This window comes from Crassostrea angulata, chromosome 8, assembly GCF_025612915.1.
Source record: "Crassostrea angulata isolate pt1a10 chromosome 8, ASM2561291v2, whole genome shotgun sequence".
Lineage (NCBI taxonomy): Eukaryota > Metazoa > Mollusca > Bivalvia > Ostreida > Ostreidae > Magallana > Magallana angulata.
Window position 1 is genome coordinate 5753534 of NC_069118.1, and position 24205 is coordinate 5777738.

The 24205-nt window shown below is 32.5% G+C and overlaps 2 protein-coding genes across 2 annotated transcripts in view; both read right to left on the bottom strand.

Moving 5' to 3' along the window:
- LOC128157704 (uncharacterized) overlaps positions 1-15858 on the bottom strand; it is a 45650-nt gene extending 29792 nt beyond the window's left edge. Inside the window, exons 1-5 of the mRNA XM_052820298.1 lie at positions 15473-15858; positions 15116-15214; positions 4440-4775; positions 1840-2021; positions 1443-1614 (exon numbers count right to left, since the gene is read on the bottom strand). Of these exons, the coding sequence (XP_052676258.1) occupies positions 1443-1614; positions 1840-2021; positions 4440-4775; positions 15116-15214; positions 15473-15551 (868 nt within the window). The 5' untranslated portion in view covers positions 15552-15858. The remainder of the gene's footprint in view (positions 1-1442; positions 1615-1839; positions 2022-4439; positions 4776-15115; positions 15215-15472) is intronic.
- Positions 15859-19206: 3348 nt separating this feature from the next.
- The window catches only part of LOC128157705 (uncharacterized), a 35210-nt gene continuing 30211 nt past the window's right edge, over positions 19207-24205 (bottom strand). Inside the window, 2 exon segments of the mRNA XM_052820299.1 lie at positions 19207-20170; positions 20459-20688. Coding sequence (XP_052676259.1) covers positions 20018-20170; positions 20459-20688 — 383 coding nt within the window. The 3' untranslated portion in view covers positions 19207-20017.

Genomic DNA, 24205 nt, shown 5'->3' on the forward strand with positions numbered 1-24205 from the left:
AAACCCAGGAAAAAAACAATTTACAATACGACTGAATTCTGATGAAAAACAGTGATGAATACTCCGTAAGATCAGAAGGGAGAAATAATGTGTTCCGTATGCTGTATGATTTAAACAATATATATATATATATATATATATATATATATATATATATATATATATATATATATATATATATATATATAATTTTCTGTTAACAAATATATTTAATTGAAAACTACTAGTACACAGCTATTCTATTAATATTATTTTTTAAATATCTCTGCTATGGATGAAAATTGAATCTCCATTTAAAGAAAACAGTCATCTACTTTCTCTAGATAAAATTATTTTTTTAGCGGCTTATTCAAAATTTATTCTATATGTTTTGCTACTTCAACCATTATAAAAGTTTTCATACGTGTTTAACCAACTGGTTGAAAAAAAGAAGTAATTTTGTTCTGTTGGAATTATCGAAAAACGTTTGACCTGGTTAAAATCACCTAACCGGTCACATTATAAACCAGTCCTACATTTCCATAGACTATTGAGTCACGACAATTTGTTTTATATTCAAGATAACAAATGGTGTTCTACTGTTATTTAAAGTGTCCTAGAACATACACACGAGAAAATGTCACTAGTCTTTGTCAAGTTTTAATGGCTATTTAAAGGCCTAGAATAGGCTTTGAAATATAGTCAAAGCTGGAATCCCCAAGGGAGTCTTTTGATGAATTACAACTATACATTGGGGTTTTGGTTGTTTCTATCGGCTGTGATAAGCATTGTGTACTTGCAGTGTACATCGATGATTCAAAGCAAAAAAGTCATTAACTATGCAGTGATTGATTAAAGACCTGATGGTTTCAAAGACAGCTTTGAAACACAAATGATTGTGGTTCAGATGTCGATAGACACGATTCATGCAGAGCATTGGTAATTCCTAGCTGTGATCTGTCACATTTTATTAATGAATTTTATTATTAGCTCATGTAAATGTCAGAGTCAACAATCAACAAAGTGAAAGCTTGACTCTCTTCACTCAGATCCAAGATCGAAGGTATTCTATCTTCTCATGTTTTTTCCCTGCCTTTCTTCCTTTGTTAAAAAAAACTTCAACCCATTTAATATCAGTCAACCTTATACTAAACAATATACACGATGAAAACCTTATTCTAAGTTCTAAAAGGTTACGTAGAATTCGATCTATGCCATTAATATCATCGCTGCCTGTTAGAATGTACAATGCACGGAGATATACAGAGAGACTGTTGTTCAAAAAGGGAAAGACTTTGAGCGTTGGTCCTGAGATTGATCGTTTAACCAGATATTCGAATTAAATATTGATATAAAACATTTTGTATTTGTTAAATTATCAAACCAAGATATATACTTATCTTAAATCAATACTTACCCTTTACTTATAATACACATTCTATTTTTTTTTATGCAAAGATTACCATATGGTACATAGTAGCAATATGGCACGCCCACGGAGTTATTCAGTGTTGTTGTGTCAAACATCGGTAACGCCCCTTTATACTCCCAGTCCTGGTTCTCATTGGTCATATAAAAGATATCCCTTTGTGACGCCATTGACTCTACCTTCTGACAACCGTCAGCGGATTGACTCTGCAAAAAGTACAAACAGGCTGTTGCCATTGCTATATTTCTTTTCTGATTAAATGGCCATTGCCAGTATTTGGCCTAAACGGTTTTTAATCAAATTTAAAGGGTCATAAAAAAGGTTCATTTATGTAGAACCTTTAAAAATGAAATTATGAATGCTTTAAAATAATTTTTGAATTGCTAGGTATGTTGCTGCATTTATGTACATACTAAGACGGCAATATACACCTGAAACATGATGAAAGGGAATTCTTTGGGAAGCTGAATTGGTGTCGAATGGTTCCCATCTTCTCTACAGCAGAACTGGAGTAGAAGTGTCTGGTTTTGTCCCTTGTTCCCCGGAATTTGACCCCCTATGTCCTGTTCAGTAAACTGGTATCCCTTAATTGTCAAGGTACCGTTGGTAAAGTCTGTAAATATTTGGACAATATTAAGAACGAATTGATGAAGCCTCGACCAACATAACACAGTATTTTGATTTTGTTTCCTCCATCTGATTTTTCATTAATTAATGAAAAGTTAATGAGGATCACATTATATGTCATTAAGTCGCAATATAAAATGTAAACGATTTGTATCCAACTGTAATTAAAAGTTTTTGTCCAAAGAGACGAGGGTGCTTTGTCACCGTCATGGGAAGTTGAAACGATAAGTCAAGGTTGAGTCAAAACCCCTCTGAGCAAGAGTAAGTTTCCACTTTGCTAAATATGTTTATATTTGTCGAAATGTCATGATAGATGACAACGTAATTCATAATGCCCCTTCGTTATGCTTAGATTAAAATTATCGGTTAATATTGCGCCATGATATAATATTAATTAATTTTCCATTGCGCAATCCAAAACCTATTGGGAGGGATGTAATACTGTAAAATTGGTTTTTCCAACTTCACACACATGATTCTAACTTATTAAACAAATGTTGATATTGCATTCCTGTCTTCACTTTATATTTGAATTGAATTTTAATACTGATGCATCCATCTGTCTTTCTTATCATGCAATGTCTTCAAATTATGTTCATCCTTCTACATGAATCAAATTTTGTTTTTGTTTTACATTCCGTTACAAAACAAGTGAACCGTTCATGCAGGCACATTGTTAAAAAAAACTTGACTTTTAGTTTTAAAATGAATATTTAAAGAAATTATCATAACACATTAAAAATGTCCATTTTGACCATTGTCATCTGTAAATTTTACTTTCCATAAGTTTTACTGCCCGAGAAGAGTTATTGTGTAAATATTTTAAAACATCAAATGTAATATTATCATATTTTCTAAAATAGCTAAAATGTGTTTCAGCCAACGTGAACATCAAATTTATAGCCATGTATTTATTATCTGGAAAACCCCAAGCAAATTAATGTTCATGATTATGTATGTGAATTCCCCTACAGTTAAACCATATCAAATTTTGATCTCCTATAGCAGATTTTATGCTTGAAAGAACATAGATTTTATGCTTGAAAGAACATAATTTTTTTTAAAAATTAAGAATTTATGGCCTTTTTGCACACAAAAATTGTTATCACTCTTACATTGTTTTCTTTATTAAAACGCAAAGAAGCTAAATTTAAGATACCAAAATTCAGCTCCAACTTTTCTGATCTGCAATTGTGATGGATTTTTTTTTTGGGGGGGGGGTAACTTGGCCCAATGAATTTTTTAAGTTAAAAAATGTTCAATTCACATGTTAAAGCTTACTGATTGAATTTTGGTGTGTGAATTTTGAGTGTGTAAAATCACTGTCTTGTACATATATTTAAACAGCCCGAAGAAAATGATTTACCCATATACCTTACCATTTTTGAGATTACCGTATTGAAATAATATTCATCCCCAGCAGAAATTTGATGAGGAAACAAATTTTAATAAAATATTCAGTAAAGACAACAATACTAGAAAAAAAGGTTCTAATTTTGAATTAGATGAACAGTGCAATAAAAATAAAATTCGCCTTTTACTGCCTCTACAGAACATATGATATGCGATCTCTCGTTTGCTTCCTTAACAATGTCAATAGTCAATATTTTGCCTTAAGTTCAATAATAAATAATATAATAATAAAGCAGATTTTAAGAAAAGTTATGTATTCTTTTGATCAAGATATAATCATATTCTGATCAATAAAATTTTGAACACATTTGTGAGTTTGTTTGATGTGTAGGTAGGAGAATGAGGAGGCATAAAAATACTTTGCATTTTCTAAGACCAAAACGCAAAATTTTAAATAAATAACAGTATACTAATACCTATTTTTCGTTTTCAATTTCAAAATCCAGAAACTCTTGGCATTATGGTATGATTTATATATAACTGTGAACAATTCTTCAGATTGATGGAGCTGCAGTTCCAGTATTTAAACTTGTGTAAGGTCCGGGTCAAACTGGGCTTTAATAAGTACCACCCATTAGCCGTATATTACTTTATGTGGTAGTTGATAATAGATACAGTGTATTAATGTCGTTGTTCATCGTTTATGCAATTGAATTATTAAAGACTTTTAACCAATTGGGAATTCTCAAACCTGTCATCCGGTTTACATTCTTAATGACCAGTTTACAGTTAAACGTTAGGGGAATGTCGTGTATGATTGGTTTATAAGTGAAGGACGTGATTAATTCAGTGTAGTGATTGATAGAAAAGTGCTATGTAATTAACACCAAAACTCATAAAACCATGTTGTTCGTCTTCATAGTCCAAACAGACACAAATTGATAAATGTAAGGAAACTGTAACATTTTTAATGCATATAAACTGACACATCTTGTGAAATGGGAAATCAAGTACATGTACCTTTGCTAAAAAATAAAGAAGTTTTTTTTACCTGATGGACACGTCTCATTGAAACTGTATATGCAATATTGTCCTCTCGGCCATTCAGTGGATGTCGCATTGCCTTCTTTATCCTCGAAGTAGGTCGGCATTTTCACACAGAAATTCATCTGCAGGGCGCGGTAATGGTAGGGCCCTAGGATGTTCGGCTCGATGACGTCGGTCTTTAGTTCTGGGTTCTTCATATTCCACTCCTGCTGTTTTGAGGACTCGGGGAGGGTAAGGTTGACATAGGATGTTGACCAACCTTTAGCCTCGGTCTCAGGACAGCCGAATATTGAAGTGGGGAGGGCATAGGTCCCACCGGGCCACAGACTTCTGTCGTAATCTGTAAAGACAAATCAGACAAGGTTTAATGTTTATTTTGAATTTTGTAACTTCAAAACTTAAAGTGATGTCCGCATGTTTCTCTTCACAGAAAAACATTGCTATCCATACGATGTCTGCAGTCTTAACACTGCACAAACACTAATAAATTCTTCCAGTCCGAAGAATAGCAAATTCATCTGCTTTAAATAATGTTAGACTTCACCTTTAATTTTTTAAAAGACAGTTTTGCATAATCAAATTTGTAAAGTTTCCATTACGTCTCAAGCGTTTTAATTATTACGTTAAATTGGCTCACTTTTCTTGATTTTCATGTTGGAAAAACATTTTTATTTTGGTAAAAATAGCTCATTATTGCTTAGAGAAACCGCCGAATGTCGGTGGTATTTTGCTCTAATAATATCGTAATTTAATTTAAAGTGTTAGTAATGTCGACGATACCGTTATGGGACTACTTTTTTGGAAAATGGCAACAAAATTCGTGTATGATTTTGGTATAATTTGAAAACACAACCAAACTATTCAACATACACGTCATGTTTATAACAACATGAGTTGTTAGACATCGTACTTCGATAGCATAACCTTGAATATTAAATGGAATTTTTTTTGTAGTTGTGTAGTTAACACTAAACAAAACTATCTTTATTCAAAGTTACGTTTGCAAAATACAATGTCTAACAACTAACATTCTTTCAAAATTCTTAATAATCTTGATTCTTAATAAACGAAACCAAATTACATGTATGATACCTTTACATTTGTAAATGTTACAAATGGTATAAAGGTATCATCAATTTTGTTTCGTATATTAGGAAACTGTTATAAAACATGAAATGATTCAACTATATCAAATCTTGGTGTCTTTAGACATGCTTCTATTTGGCAAACTTACTAATCAGATTACTAACCTTTGCGGGTGAAAGGAGTTGCTGTGGTCAGGTTTATTTGATTCAGGCAGTCAAGGTATTGTAACATGTGAATGTTAACTCATCGATCTAGTGTCTTCATTATTAAAGAGCTCGTGATTAGTTTTGATTATATGTATTTTTTCCCTTACAACCTGATAATTAGTACCTAGTATGGTGTTTTCCCTCTTAGCCAAGATTTGATATATAGAAAATACACGTAAAATACAGGTAGATCTGTGTTGGCTAAATGGCAATGGGATGCAGGTAAAGAACCATCTTTAAATCAAATCCATTCACATATTACTGATTGGACACATTAAATGTGAATTGAGACTATAGCCTGCTGATCACCCAGGTGCCAAATTCAAAATGTTAGCCAGGTGAAAATTGAGAATTTCATAATGTTGGCTAAATGGGAATAAACCCCTTAAAAGCTACATATTCGTTTAAGCAACGATTCAATGCAAAATTTACATCATCATCATTAAAAACAGCTACTGAAAGGAAACGTTCTTAACAGAGTGACACTGGAATTGGAGCTTTCATTAATTTTCTTATCAATTATTCTAAATGTTTAATGTGTCAGGTTTGAGAAATTTTGTGTCTTGAAAATGCTATTAATAATACTTTAAGTTATTTTAATTTCATTTTATTTGAGATTGAATAAATTTCTCTGAATTTGTGTATCTATGTTTTCAGGGAAATTATCAATTGTAATCATAATCTAAAACCGTCTAGGTTATTTGCCAATCAATAGAACACATACATGCATACGTTTTGGGAAGTTGACGATCGAAACTTCACAAGGGATTACCTGTAGATAAGTGTTAGTTAATTACAGGATACCCGAGATTTCTCCCTGATTAACCAAACGGTCGTTAAATATTCATTAGAGAGCCAAGTTTATGAGCTTTGATGTCACATTTTTGTGACAATTATTTTCCCAAAATTGTCGTGGATTCCCGTAGAACTTTTTCTAGATTCAATTTGCAAGTTCATCCTAATGATAAAGTACTCAAAATAAAAAAAAACCATGCATATTCAGTGCAATAAATATGCTTGCACTTTTTACTTTGAGATGGCTTGAAGACGATATTTAATACTTTCCCACTTTGTCAAAAATGGAAACTTGAAGTAAATATTGAAAAAAACCAAAAATAGTTATTTTTACAAAGGGACGGATGAAAAATAGTGTTTTTATTACTATTGTATTGTTAAAAACTTTAAATATCTTGTAGTCATATTGGAAAACGGTCAAAATATTGTTACATAATGTATAGTTTACTTTATGCTAAATATGTAAATAGTAAAGAATCCAAATGGCTAAAGAACTTGAAATCAATTTTAGATGACAGTGGGAATAGTAATATTTGGATGAATACCAAAGTAGTTAATCATGATTGGATAACCAAAATCTTAAAACAAAAGCTAACAGATCAGTTTCAACAAAACTGGGAATCAATCTCCAATCATTCTTCTAAAGGTGTTATGTATAAGTTGTTTACTAATTTAGACTTTAGATGCTAACCGTATGTTAATTGTAATTTAAATAATTATATGAAACAAGTTTTAGCTAGATTTCAAACTTCAATCAATAAATTGCCTATTGGTACTACCAATAGGCAATTTATTGTTTGAAGCTGATCTACCGTAGATGGAATGACATAGAAAGAAGTAACAGGTTTTGTTATACTTTCATGTTAAATACTGAAATCTGATTGGTTAAGACTCAGTTCATAATCCGTTCTATTACCCTCAGCGTTAGCAACGCACTTAGCAATGGGTAACATTACAAATTGTTACATGCGCGAAAATTATGCGCGTACGGTTCGCTGGAGAATTCGCGTTATTCCTATATAAAAGCAGTAAAATTTTCTTAAAAATTAAGACATTCAGTATAACAAAATAAAAAGTGTCTGTTTGGGAGGACAATAACAAAATAAATAGTGCCTGTTTGGGAGGATAATAGTTGAAATTGACACCCCTCTGCTTCGCGTCGGTTGACAATGGTTTTCTTTTCTCGGGGTGTCAATTTCAACTGTTACCCTCCCAAACAGGCACTATTTATATAATTTTATTTATGTAAAAGAGACATTGGAGATGAAATTCAGTATATTTTGTGTTGCACTGTGTTGAAAAACGAAGAGAAAATTATATTGTATAAATAGTGCCTGTTTGGGAGGATAACTGTTGAAATTGACACCCCGAGACAACCATTGTCAACCGACGCTCGTCGGTTGACAATGGTTGTCTCGGGGTGTCAATTTCAACAGTTACCCTCCCAAACAGGCACTATTCATTTTATTATACTGAATGTCTTAAATTTAAAGAAAATTTTACTGCTTTTATATAGAAATGAAGTGAATTCTATGGCGAACCGTACGCGCATAATTTACGCGCATGTAACAATTCGGTGTGTTACCCGTTGCCAAGTGTGTTGCTAACGCTGAGGGTAATAGAACGGATTACCAACTGCGTCTAAACCAGTCAGATTTCAGTATTTAACATGAAAGTATAATAAACCAAAATGTTATCTATTTAGACCAAATATTGTTAAATTTAACGAGCTTTTTCCTCAAACAATGTGCGCTTATTGAGCAAGTTATGTAAATTTATAAGTATTGTTAACGAAAAGGCTAAACCTCCCGGTTATTAATTCGAATTTATTTATCTAAATAAAAAAAATTGTACATTTATACTTCATATATATTTTGTATAGAACCATTATAATTGTTTATTTTGTTTCTCTTCTCACGCATAAAGTATAAATTGTGTATATGTTTGTAATATTCTCTATGTTGTAAATTACAACAAAGAGATAAAATAAACTGTTGAATGCTTATTATTGGATGTCGTCGTCGGTCCTAGAGCACACCAATCGGTACAGACGAATTATCATCCGGCGCTAACGCGCTGTATACAATTTGTCTGCATCACTTGGTGTGTTATAGGAACGACGACATCGAAAATTAGCATTCAATGCTTATAACAAAATGTATATGATATGGATTATTATGCATTAGAAAACTTGTATTAAGTGTATGTCATGCCAAATAAAAAATTAGAAGATATTTTGCTTTCGTGTATATGTTAGATTTTTTCATATTTCCATCTCAATGGGTGCAAAAGCTGCTGAAATTTCCGGTAAATTTAATGTTTATTTGCTAAATACGATAACTGAGCGATTATTTTTGACAACAATTTTCTACGATATTTTATTTTTTGGCAAAATAAGCAATATATCTGTTTGTTTGTGCATAAATGCCTAAAAAGGTGTTTACCTGTGAAGTTCTAATTCTATGTGTATTATTATGTTTAATGTACCTAAAGAATTTCATAAATAGCTTACATGGTACATCAATTGCGAATGTGGCCATTCTAGTTGTAAAGGTCATGGTTAGTTAACTGCATTATACAGGCTGGCACGTTTATTAATGCCATGGACAATTGCATCAACAGGACTGAGAACCTAGTGTGTGTAAGCGTTTAAGCCTAATTTGGACCGTGTTATGAATTAGCAAGGGAAATTGTTTGAACAAACTTTATTAGGACTTGTATTTATTAGTGGTGATCTGTATTTGATGCATATATCGGTACTCTTTGTGTCACATTTCTTACCAATACAAGTCACGAACTTATAAAACTTGAAACACGCTTTCCCGTTTAGTTTGCGACTGTAACAATTTATATGAATTAAAAAAATATGCATACCGATGTCGTCTCCATATGATAATGATGTAAAACTGATGTTTAAGTCATCAAAAGAAATAGAGAGGGCATAAAAATGTTAATAGCATTAGTGAAACTGTTTGAAACATTTGTACGATATTGATAAAGTGTCATAATATTTTGCTACACCTACATGTAGTTATGAACTCATTTTTCTTTAGAATACTGTAGAATCATTAGAATTTGCTTTGGCTCAATTTTCGTGGTTTTCGTGGGTAGCCCTCCCCCATGAATTTACGTCCTCGACGAAAATAAATTTTGAAGAGTTTGATATCTTATTGAAACTGAAAACCGACGTATCCAGGAAATTACATCCCCATGAAATAAGCAAAAAACTCAAAATCCACGAAAATTGGCCCCGACGAATTTAAATGATTCCACAGTAATATCTCTGTACTAGTTCACAATCACTTATCTTTGTTTCTGCTATGACCGCTTTTCACTGGCCCATATGCATTCTCTATAAACTATCTATGAATTGGTTCTTTCTTTTCTTTACAAATCAAAGATTCCATTTTATCAGTAACATTTTTACAGAGCTTTGAAAATGGTTCGATTTCTACGAAAGCCGAGAAGGATCATTCGAGATTCGAGATTCAAAATACGAGATTCGAAATACGAGATTCGAGGTTCGAAATTCGAGATTCAATATCTAAATTAACCAATCAAATCATGGATCTGAAACCTGTATCCTAGCAACATCAAAATGTTCTAAATAAAGATCATTCGTACATGCTCTTTCCTACAAATACATGTCTTAATAACTCTTAATAAATGCTATGTTCACTTCCCCCTACCTAACTAAATAATTATGTGTATTTACTTTTACACAGAATATCTAAGTAGACTAGTAATAATGCAGTGTGCTTCGCGGATCTAAGTGATTTTGCTTGCCCTGGTGCATTTCCACCTGATGCGTTTGAACCCTGAGGTATTTCACCACCAGTAATAGTTTAAAACCCGGGTTTATTCACCCCTTTTGTGTAAAAATGCGGTTATGGTAGAGAACTTCATAAGCGTAGCAAATTTTTCTGTAGGGGGTCCTAGGCCAATTTTTAAAAATTTTACTATGTAAATTTAATAAGCTCCAATTTTCCCGAGGAGGGGGTCCAGATCCCCTGACCCCCTCCTTTCTAGATCCCCGCATGAAGATTAGTACATGTATCTAAATAATCTAAATATAAATAATCTGTCCTGTTTCACTAATAAATATAAGCATTACTTATCGTTTTTATGTATGCATACAGTGATACACTTGTACTATGATTATAAACAAATCATTGAGATATTATCACATCATACGGAATTATTAAATAATACAATTTTTTTCCTTTTCCTCAGTAAACAACTTATAATGAGTCTTACTTTTGGAATTGCTTTCAATATAGAAGGATACCTACTGTCTACAATTAAAGGTAGGGATGATAGGGTGCCAATTTGTTCACATTGCCGATTTCTTGTGCAGAGAACAGTAAAACTTTTAAAAAATTTGATTGTGCATGAATATTTCAAAATTAATTGTTGTACATGTATTTTGTTATAATTCATTCATTGATATATCAACAAGAAAGAATAAAAGTATATGTTTCACAGCCAAGTTAAGTTTCTCTGTATTTTCCTACCCCCCCCCCCCCCCCCCCCACCCCGCACCAAAATTGACAATAAATACATATAAGTCATACAAATGTTTACTTTTTTTGTAAGTAAATTTCTAAAGATGTAAATAAGCACTGCAAACAAAGATGTGTGTATTTAATATACTACTACATTACACTTAGCCAGATAGAATATAATCAGGATGAAGCTACAAGGGGTGAGTAGTGCAAATCTACCAATTTGTCGCCATACACACAGAACACCAAGTAAAGAAACTGTGAGTGGTGTGTGGAATGCATAAAAGATGGCGGCAAATTACCTCAAATAATCAGTGCAAAAACCAACAAATAGACTGTTATTTGTTACATATCCTGCAAAAACATTGATAAAAAATGTTATCGTCCAATAACATAGCCGATTATGTTAATGTGTACATATGGTCAACGTACATGTAATTCTAATATACAAGAAGGCTGACGTATCAGGCGGGGATCCAGAAAATTAAATTTCAAAAATGATCGGTTGAATTACATTAAATGCTTTGAAAATTGTTTTAAACTATCGCACGGGTCAAAATGCATGATAGAAGCTATGTACAGTGTAATTTGAAACTTTCATTTTATATCAATATGTAGTATTACCTATTATAACAAATGAGAGTATAGCACAACTGCCACAAGCAATACATGTCCTTTACCGGCACCACCTCCCTCCCCATAAAAAAATGAAACAATTGTCGTTTTATTTGCTAAAATGTGTGTGGTTCAAGATTTTTCTAAAGGATATACCCGATTAGAATTGAAAAAGAGTCAATTTTTAGATTCATTTGGTTATATTTTGGTCCATTTGGATAAATAGATGCACCAGCTCAGCTCTTATTTCTATATATAATCAGGCCATAAATTCAAAATATTTTCAAAAATTGATAGCTTTAAATCCAGTAGATGAAAAAAAGGAAAGCAAGTCGAACTCGATGAGTGCTAATACCTGTGTTGAATGAATGGTACAGTAGGATATGCGCAAAAAAGTCCCGTCTACTCTTTCCTACCCTATATTTATTGGAATATTAAATCCGATTATAAGAGTCAAATTAAAAATCAAGTGCGGATATGTACCTGTTTATCAAAAGTAAAACTACTCATAATTTATCTACAGTGCATCGTTATGGAGTTACACAGAAAGTTGTATATTAATTTGCCGGGCCAAATAAAACAAACCTGGAAAACAAAGAGAAAACAAAGTGGGGACAGAATAACTGGCTAACTACATGTAATTAGGACTTTATAGCCCCCCCCCCCTCTTGAAATGTATATACTGAAAACAGATTATTAAAGTACAACATCCGCACACAATTTAAAGAAAATTTCATGTTTTTTTTATAATTTTCGCTAGCTAATGTAAGACATCACAAATACCCCAAACCCCCTCACGGAAAAGGAAATCCTAGGTGATGAGAGAGAGAGAGAGAGAGAGAGAGAGAGAGAGAGAGAGAGAGAGAGAGAGAGAGAGAGAGAGTCGATGTAAATCACAGGTGCGCTAACACCGTTAAAATTAAAGCTTGCTAGTTGGTCTGCCCTACCCTAGCTACCTCCTCTCTTTTCTCCTTTTAGAGGCTTAATTATTGTCTATATATGCTTGTAACAAATCAAATCGATTTCAAATTCTAAATCAAAACTGAATTTGACACTACAAAACTCACTGTCTGTCTGTCTGTCTGTCTGTCTGTCTCTCTCTCTCTCTCTCTCTCTCTCTCTCTCATATCGACAATGGCATTGCCATACCCTACAATACACTATTCTTATCTGGATTTTTGTCTTTGAGGTTGTAAATCATTTTATCTTTTATGGTTTAAAACTTTATCATAACCTATATTTTGACATGTCGATTATTTCATTGAGTTTCGTTTCATAGCTAAAACATTTAGATTAAACAGATCTTTCTTCGCGAGCCGATTTTTACACAGTTGGGGCGAATACACTTCGGGTTAAAATTGTTCGGGGGGAAATACATACAGGGCAAACAAAACCACTTAGATTCGCAAAGCCAACAGTGTTATTTCTAATTTAATTGTTTATACTGTGTGGGGTTAATTCATCAATGTTAATTTAACCATTTTATAACCACTTTATAAGAGCTATTAAGACATTTATTTGTAGAAAAGAGCATGTACGAATGATCTTTATTTAGAACAGTTTGATGTTGCTAGGATACAGGTTTCAGATCCATGATTTGATTGGTTAATTTAGATATTGAATCTCGAATTTCGAATCTCGAATCTCGTATTTCGAATCTCGTATTTTGAATCTCGAATCTCGAATGATCCTTCTCGGCTTTCGTAGATTTCTCTTCCCATCATCCTTTTTTATTTTTTTTTCCAGACAGTTATCGTGACAAATGACAACTTTCTATTTAATGCAAATAAAGATATGAATATACATGTGTTCATGCAAAATATTAATTCATTATCAAAATATCGAATCATTGAAATGTCGGGAAAGATTAAGTTTTCTTTAAATAGCCTGTCGAACAATACTACAACATGTTTGCATTAGTAGTATGTCTCTTGATCTGTCTTTTGCATCAAAATCAGCATATCGATTTCAACGCATTTGGACCAACGTATCTGTTATTTTCTTACAATAAATCTTTCCCTTTATTTGAATACAAATAGAAACCTTTGTTACATACATCCTTTTAATTTCATTATAATATAATATTATGATATTATCAAAACCGAATCTCTATGGATTCGGACTTAAACACATACATGTGTATTTAAACAACTGAATGCTTGTTTCTCAACAAAAAAAATAGTATAATGTCTCGGACACCGACTACGACGGACGCCTGATTTTAAATAATAAATTCAAATTACAATAACGTACTTAGTTACGAAATATATATGGTTCTACAGCGAGCTACATCGTATTCAGTATATCAAATGTTAAAATAAATATCCACATCGACGTCATTTCTAATTTTCCCAAACTAATAGAAACTGTGGAATCATTTAACTTTGTGAGTCAATTTTCGTGAATTGTGTTATTTTTGCTTATTCGCGAGGGTATAATTTCGTGGATGCGTCGGTTTTCAGTTTAAGAAGAAAAACTAAACTTTTTATGAATACTTTTCGTCGAGGATGTTAATTTGTTGATGAGGACTAATCACGAATACCACGAAAATGGAGCCACCGCGAATTCTAATGATTTCACAGTATATAAAAATACATGAACATGTAGTTGTAATTTCCTTTTGATATAAATAATGTGTTTTCATGAAATCTCATTATATTAAATTATACATGTATGAAGTAAATGTAAACACCACAGAGATTATTAATCAAGTAATAAATGGAGTGTTAAAATTTATATTTTCAAAATAAACATAAAAAAAAAATAAGTGGTGCGTTTACTATCTAAAATCAACAAAAAAAAACCCGGTGCTGCAATAGATGATGAATTCTAGTTTTGCCATTGTAAATAACTCTCTTTCTCTCGTTGACGAGAAGATCGCGTTATTTATCTTGATCTCGGGTCTTGCTACCTGTATGAACGATCAACTAATGACCGTCGTCACGCTGGGCTCTTGAATTGTGTTCGCATCAATTCATCTCAACATATCTTGGCTCGAAATAAAGATCTGAACATTTTCATTTAAGGAGATGTTATCATTGCGATGTGTGCTAGAAACTGTAACTGCCCTTAGGTTGAACTTATATTATTTTTGAATGAATTTATACATTGTTTTCAAAACTCTGTCAAAAATTTAAGAACAGGACATGAGGAAAATTGTATTATAAGTTATAAATTATACAGTTATATAATGAACTCAGCCTTAAAAGTTTACATTGTATTCAGGTAAGGCGCTTTCTTTTTGTTCCTGTTTTCAAACCAATGAGACCTACGCAGTTTGCTTTAACTGCTTCATTGTAGTACATATTCACAGTAACACCCAGCTATTATTTAACACACATATGAATAGTTTAGTTTATATCCATGCTCTATGTACTTGCATAATACACACATATAACGTAAATCACAACACTCAAACCGTCGTATAACTACATCATTAATGTTGCGACAGGTGCGCGGCACGAAGAACTTACCGTTCTGACAGAAGAACCCATAGTACTTTGGTGGACAATCACACTGACAGGTCGTCTGGTCAAGTCGTCCCCCGTTCTGACATTCCACAAACGGACAAACTGAAATGAATTTGTTCGTTATTACTACATGTTATCATTAATAAAAATTACATTAATTTGTATACATTTTTGGATATATTTTCTAAAGTTTCAAATGTTCGAGTAATACAGGATAAATAAACATTGGCAGAATAAAAGAAAAATTGTGGGGGTTCATTTTTTAAAATTCTGTTTTCATATTGCAGAATGAAATGTTTTTCTATACATAGTGAAAAAAAAACTGCATTGTTTGTTACTAAAAAAGATTGATGGGTCTACCTGGTTGTTCCTCATCCGATACGATGTAACTATCTCCAATATGAAAGAGTTCCAAAATAAAAAGGACTGGTAACCACATGCTCCCGGCGACTCTGGCTGTAAAGTCTAAACTAGCGACGAAGCAGGGTATAAACGGCTCGTCCCGTACAATCTATTGATTTTTCAAGTTACTGTTCCATTACATGTTAAAATTATGTAGAAGAGCACCGTTGGTAAATTATATTTCATAATGAGTAACATTATATGGAAATTCCGAACAGGAGGAAGAAAATAATTTATTTTTATATTGTGCCCACATTTGACCCCATCTCCATAACAAGCTACTGTTCTGAATATGTCTGTGTGAAACTGTACAGGAAAACGACACTCAGTTCTTCATCTATTGATGTATGTCATCAATATGAATCAAAGTATGTATGTACATACACACGTAATCAGGATAATGACCCCTTGTTAACATCAGAAGGTAATATTCAGAATTTAAAAAAATGGCTTTTTAACACAAAGAAGTAAAAAAGAATAAAAACTGTAGTAAACATACTTAAAAGGAACAGTATTATAGTGTATTTATAATTGGTCTTTACCAAAACTCGTTCAGAACCACTTTCATACTATAAATTGCAGATTGTAATTGTGTAAATTTTTTTTATTTTATTATTATCTTACATGTATCTACCAATGAACTTGATCATTTTAAAATATAGCCGTATGCAAAATATCAATGATATTATCTGATAACAATTAAGAAATATATTTTCATTTATTTGTACGTCATACGACATCATTAATGGACTGAGCAGCGGACATTGCATATTAAACCTTTCTTCATTTATTGAATTTGTATAGCATAATTAAAATTAAATTCGTTCCATTTAAAAGGTTTTTAAATACCGTGGAACAAATAAATTAAAAACGACATTTTATACTGGTTCTGCTGCCATATTGGTTCATTTTTTATGTCTTATATACAAGAACATGGTAAACAATATAAAATAATCTAGAACACAAGCAGTTAATACAGAGTTGCTCTTTAGGAATACGCCACTATTGTCATATTCTTTCCGCTTTGTTTGGTTTTCTTTAGATTGACCAAAAAATCCCCCCCCCCCCCCCCCCAATTATTTATCAAAAGAATTGATTTTCTCTTCTTGTGTAACTTACAAGACATCCTTTTATCTTATGGACGCTGCCCTTTTCTGAGCAACCTTATATGCTTTATTCACCCATTTGTCAATCGAAGAAAACGCAGTGAAGCAACACGAAAATCTAGATTAATGACTGGCGTGGTACCTTTGCCCTATCAATCAATGTTAACATTAGTAACTCGCATTCTACTCAGTCTGTCCATTTTTTGGTTACAAAACAAAGTCGTGGGAGGCAACGGGAAGGTCAGAACAAGGTGATAAATGTAGATGCTAGTTTAGGTTTCATCATTGAAATATTCATATATGATATGTGTGTTAATTAATATATTCATTTATTTATTTATTTAGACAAATTAGAATAAGAAACAAATCGCAAGAAATGATGACATAATAATATATCATTACTACCAAAAGATAAAATATAAAAAGATAAAGTAATAATAGGACGTGAGTTTTATGGTAAAAATACTTATGATATCAATATTGGACAGTCCCTGTGTTTATATATATGTTGTTTTAATATCAAACAAATGTGTCTCAAAGGATTAAGTTGAATACGAGATTTGTTTTCATTTACGCATATGCTACAAATAAATATTTACATATTGAACATATACTCAAAACATTTTACATTGTGCATTTGTTAGCCCACATATATCACAGGGTTTCATTTTATAAGCCCGTGTCCATGTAAAAATAAAATCTTCAACTGAGAGACTGTTTCCTCTAGAGTGTGGACGTACTAGTATGTATAAAAAATATCATGAATTACGAAGGTATTCCGACTGCCTGCAGTATACAATAGGTGAAAAACGTAATCTCTATTAAGAACTCTACGGTGATGAAAATATATTTCCATGTAGTTCTGATATTTATATTTAAAGATAAGAATAGTAATATCACGAGTTCATTTGAAAATGCGAAAAATACGTATAATTTGTTTCCAAGCTTAGGTGAGTGCGAAATGCAATAAATCGCAAGGATAAGACGGACAACTATCCAAATTCTACCCGTGATTTGGTCTTCAATATCAATACTTTTTCATAACATGCTTAAAGAAATATTCAGTTAAGGAGAAATTACATTTTCCCGACGACTTGCTGTGTTATCTTTAATTCACAAAGAAGGATAAAGTTCACCGCTAAATAATCAAAGAACATTTATAGTATTACTGGTAACAGATTAATTCCTTTTTTCTATCCTTGTCGTCTTCAAAGGGTTATTTAAAACGATTTTTTTCATCGGCGAATTTCCTTAAGATTCGCATAATAAAAACAACAGGCCTATGGGCCACATCGCTCACCTGAGCAACAATATCAAAATCAAATTCATGGAGTCATATACAAAATATATGGACAATGTGTTAGAACAGATTCTGTATAAAAGGTTTTACTATTTTCCTCCGATATTCTTATGTTTGACATTGAGCCCCGTTGTAATAGGATGATTTTATAGTGATTCCAAATAATGTGTATTAGAGATCTTAAGAAGAACTTTAAAATGAAACTTTGAACCTCTTTTGGGAATGGATAACTTCTTGCCCAAGGTAACACGTCTTAACAATTGAGATTCAACATTATATCAAAATGTTTGCATATAAGTACATATACATATACCATATATTATTACATTTGATCTTTTTAGAATAAATGTTAAAATTTTCTCGATTAAAATTCGACCCTGTGACCCAACCCCATACATAAAAATCATGACATTGACAAACTAAAATCTACACTATCTGGGGTTCCTTTCCGATTTGGGCCCCACTCTATATAACTGATGATAATAGTTTGAATGATTACGAATCCACAATCCATGCAATGTTTAGTTTTTTGAGAATATTTTTAAAAAATTTACTCTGTATATTCCTTTGTGATAAAAGAATAAAGTCGACCCCCTCTCTCGTGATCACGATTTGGACAAAGCTGAATCTACATTATCTGTGAATGCTTCCTTCCAAATTGTAGCCAAGAGTGGTTTTCATAAAAGAAGTCAAAATGTATAAAAGTTTACAGAGAGACGCCGGTAAAACAGTAATCAGACTATTTCACTTGAGCATTCAGCCAAAATGGTAAGGATATGGGGCCTTAATTCAGAATGGTGAATCTAAAGTGGGCTTACATCGACAATGGCATACTTCATTTTCGTGCTTTAATCACTCTGTCTTAACTGTAATTTCAATTTTGAAATAAGATACATAGAACCAATGGTACACTTTTCTGGCAATCGTATCTTCTCGGGACTTTCCGGCAACCTCGGAAGAAAACAACCCAATGTTGTTTTCCGAGTTTGGCGGAAAGATCCAGGAAAGAAGTTAAGAAAAACTGTTTACTTATAATAACTTTAGAAATAACTGATCGCTTCCGTCTGAGCATTGAGAACTAAACTATACCGTTACTGTTTGGCATTTATGTACAGGTTTAACAACAAAATTCAAAAAGTTCGTCAAATGTCTTTTATGCCCATACATTGATCTTAACAATTACCAATAAAGCCTATTCCATTAAAAGACTTAAATCTTTCGTTAAACCTATGAACTGCAGCTTGTTAATTTTTTACCTAAAAAAAACAACTAAATAGTCATTGACGAAATAATGTCATTTATTAATGACAGATCAAAAACTTGTACAAATAAACCACATCACAAACAGGGAGATTCCTGACAAAGTCAATACTTAAACTTATTAAAATTACTTGTGTAACAGGTCTTATAAGTAACAAAACGCATTGGCTTGGTACATTTGTTAAAAAAATCAAAATTTACAGATTATATTTTTCATACTCTTTAATTCTTGTAATACAACATTGTTGAATGGCAATGAAACATATTAATGAGAAAACTTATTTTCAGTTCACATTGTAACCATACCCCTTCATCAAGTAAGTAGTCCAAATAAAAGTAAATTACGTAAGGTCGAGATATAGTAAATGAAAGGGACCTGATTGTATATTTCTGTAATTTTCTTTTAATGGTGCTTCATAACAATAACTCGTTTGTTTTTAAGTTTACCAGGGTTACTTGTAAGAAAATGGTGAAAAGCTGTGTTTTAAACCGTCATTTTCAATAAAATATGTAGGAAACCGGCTATAAATTTCTAACTTTTTTCCTGGTTCTGACGAATGAAAAAACCTACAGTCAATTTGAAAACGGCATATAGAACGTCCTTGGCCTCTTCTTTAAAATGATATGAAATTGAACATAGGTACTGGGGTCACTTTTTAAAAGGTTTCAAATGGAATGTCAAGTAAAAGCATGTTAATGTAAAAGAAGTCAATATAATATTTCTATTCAGTTTCAATCATTCCAACAACAAATTAATGAAAATTTTCTATATATATCAAAATGAGTGTTTATAGAACGTTGATTTATTTGAAAACCTTTTTCCAATTACCGTGAAGTTCAACAAGAAGTCGTACATGTCTGCATGTTCGTGGACTTATAAGTATCTAACATTGAGAGAGTTATCTCCCCTAGCTGTTTGATGTCGTTAGGAATCTCCTCATCTTCTGAAGCGGTCTTTGGCGCAATTTTTAAAGCCAGGTCTTTTATTTTCTAGAAGAAAGAAAAATGTTAATAGAAAAATCATAATGACAAATATCTTTGAGATAGAGCGGTTAAACTTGTTTGGTTTTAAATTTCTGTATGTATTTCTTTAAAGATTATCTAAATATGTTAGTGGTTTTTTGTTTTTTTTTAAAAAACCTTAGGTTAAAGCATCTAAAAAATCAGACAAATATATCTGATGTATTGTACTGCAATTTTCAAATGTTTTCACATGGACAAATCAAATTCTAGATTCAGATTAATCAAAGGGTTAATGAACTTCAAAGTTATTTATACCCCCTCCACGATGTCCAGTGAGACCAAACTTGTGTCCAAACATCCATGGACGATGTCACGTTCGTGGAGGAACTTCATCGCCTCGGCCAGTCGCAGCACTACTAACTTCATCTCGTCGACGGTGAGGGGGTGGGTCTTCATACGGTCCGCCAGAGTCACAGCGAGGGGGGCGTGTCTCCCAATGATGAAGGAATCGTTGTCACAAACGTCCGCGTAATTATCCGCCGTCGCTAAAACAATACAGAAAAACACAGTAATGGCAAACACTCTTAAAATGAATTTTCATTCCTCGGAGACTTTATTACATGTTGTAAAGGGATACGCGGGCATGTCAAGGCTTCCCGATGGATTTTACAGCGATATATTTACAATCCACATATTTTTTGCTTGTAAAGTGTGTTGAAAGCTACGGCAGTTATAACACTGTAATGCTCACAGGGTACTCAAAGGTTAAAATGACGAGTTTTATTATGACGTCACAAACGTTAAGCACTGTCACAAGCAAAAATCAAAGTTCACGCTTGCAGCTGTTACTGTGTCTCTTCCATTAATATGAACTTACCCTTCGGATAAGATAGGAATTGTAAGGTATAAATCACATTTGCAGACAAGGCATGAAGTTAAAATAATGTAAATATAAGCATTTAAATCATGATTTTTGGAAGTGTACAGTCTCATAACTGCAGCGATGTTTACATACAAATTTTCATAACGCGCGTTACTCAATTTGTATGCACACACCACTGCAGTTATGAGACTGTATACTTCAAAAAATCACGATTCAATACTATAATGTAGAAAGTCACTTGTCTGTACTTCATACGATATAACGTCATAATTGACTTTGACGTCACGATCTGCATTCCTGTAGATAGTTCTCAGGGAATGTATCTTAACGTTAAAAGTGAATTATATCAAACCAGTATAATACCGCATGTTCTCTTTACGTAGATGCTGTCGTTTATGCAAGACATAAGGAAGTAATTCAAACATGTATTAAAACCAGTATCAAACTAGAGGTACTGTGAGCAAGCTCACAATTGATACCCCCCGCTAAGAAAAAAATCATAACGCGTGTATTTTTGCTATTATAGAAAATATTGGATGAATCTATTTCACTGACAAGGTATATATTCAAAGAAATAAATATTTCGTTTATGGGAGATATTGTTCATCAATATTTCATCAATATTGTTCATCAATATATCCATTAATACAAGAAATGACACAGACAAAATTTAGCATTTTCGAAACAATGACCTTGACCTTGCACGAATGACCTTGGGTCAAGGTCATGACACACCCTTAGGTCATAAGCAATCTTTGTGTGATGTAAGAACTTCCAATATTTCTCCATAAGAAAGATATGGACCGGACACGAATTCTGCATTATTTCTGCCAGTGACCTCGACACGAATGACCTTGGGTCAAGGTCATTACACACCCTTAGGTCATAAGCAATCTTTGTGTGAAATAAGAACTTCCAATGTCAATGTTTCTCTATAAGAAATATATGGACCGGACACGAATTCTGCATTATTTCTGCCAGTGACCTTGACCTTGAATGAATGACTTTAAGTCATGGTCATGACACACCCTTAGGTCATAAGCAATCTTTGTGTGAAGTAAGAACCTCCAATGTTTCTCAATAAGAAAGATATGGACCAGACACGAATTTTTCATTTTTTCTGCCAGTGACCTTGACCTTGCCCGAATGACCTTGGGTCAAGGGCATGACATACCCTTAGGTCATAAGCAATCTTTGTGTGAAGTAAGAACTTCCAATGTTTCTCCATAAGAAAGATATGGACCGGACACGATTGCACAGACAGACAGACGGACAGACGGATGGATGGACAAGGTGATTCCTATATACCCCCCCCCCCAAACTTTGTTTGCGGGGGGTATAATAATCGGCAGTTTTAAAGCTTCGTTTTAAGTAAAAGACTATTCATAAACTAGTGGTTTGGAGACTCTCCCTGCTACGCGTAAACAACTGAATGCAGAAATTTTAATGCATATAAAACCAGCTTGGCGCAGGTGAAAGATCAACACAATTTTAGAATACTTTACTTAAAATTGGTAGAGAATATAAGGACCAATGTAAATCGTGCTTGGGAAACCTACGGATTTACCTTAATTTTTTGTAAATCGCTTTTGATTAGTAAGAATGTGCATTATTTTGATGATTTTGTGGAATGTTTCAACAATATCTCCCATAAACGAAATATTTATTTCTTTCCCAAGCAAGAACTTCAAAGTATATGACTTAACAGGGGATTTTTCTTAAAAATATGTATGATTTAATGTCATCAATCACCTGCACCGATGGGATTCAAATAGATAATTTGCAATATTAGGATTTGCCCGTCACGTGATGACAAAGTACACATGACGTCACAAAGATGCATCAAATACAATGTTTAACATTGGTGTCAATAACTGTAACATAGATTTTAAAAAATACTCCCGATCAAAGTATTTTTGCGATGATTAAAATAATATCGTTTTCCAGTCGTATTTTAGCATCGGTACGCGGCTCGATACATCCACAGTTTATTCCAATTTTCAATAGAAAACAACAAAACATATACTTATCAAATTTTAAAATGATGATATGGATACAATAGGTATTTTAAAAGAATTTTTTAATGTTTTTTCGTGTTTTTGTAAAATAATTTTTAAAAACTTCACTATTAACAAATTGCAATTGAGAGAATTTTTTGGTCAAATGATGGATATTTCCTTCGGACACCTAAAAAAAATATAACACTTCTTAACATTGAAAAATTTTATTATTGCAATTTTTTGAACTATTTCCCCAAAACATAATTTTTCATATTTTCTTAATCTGTTGACAAATCATTTGAAAAAGCTGCTTGATGTTATAAGAAAATGTATTTTAATAAATTTGACATAAAAAATTGAATGAAAATAATTGCAAATAAACACAAAAAATATTTTAAATTTTATTTGGTGTAAAAGCTCCTCAGGTATGAGTTATCCTTCCTAGGTCCCAAGGCCCAAACACCTTGGGTACTTTTCATTTCCTTAATATCATGTTTGAATAATAAATACACATATATATATTAATTATAGGCCTATATAAGAGAATATATTCACTTAAATGCAAAACTAGGTCAAATAAATAAAGGGAAAAATTAACTAATAGGATTTATGTATCCTAACCTGAGAGAAATTCAAAGCCACCCTCCCATCCCCTTAAGGTCGTAAGGAACATCTGTCGATATTAATGTGGATTTAAGTATATTATAATTGAAATACCGGTTTAGAATTTTCTTTCACAGTATTCAACCAAAAAATACGTTTTATAAAATTTTGGAAAGTTAACAATTTTAAAGTCCTCAACGGGATTCGAACTCATGACCTCCATATTTGTAGTGAACCCACTACCCCACTGCGCTACGCTTTCAGATGTCGATGATGGGAAAGAAACTACTATTTTAAGAACTATACTTGATTTTATTGTTTATTTCGATAAATAATATGACACAACGTGAAGGTGTCACATACCACATTACTTGTTAAGTAATGAATTTTCCAATTAAATAAATCTATTCATTTTACAAATATTCAAAAGAGCGGTCCCCATATAATTCGCCTCAGTTTAAATTACCCAATACCGGAATTGCATTCTTCCAAATTTACTTTTTTGCGTACTGCGTCATCAAAAAGTGGTGTATTGCTGCGTATAACGAATTACTTTTATAACGAAATGAATCTCTC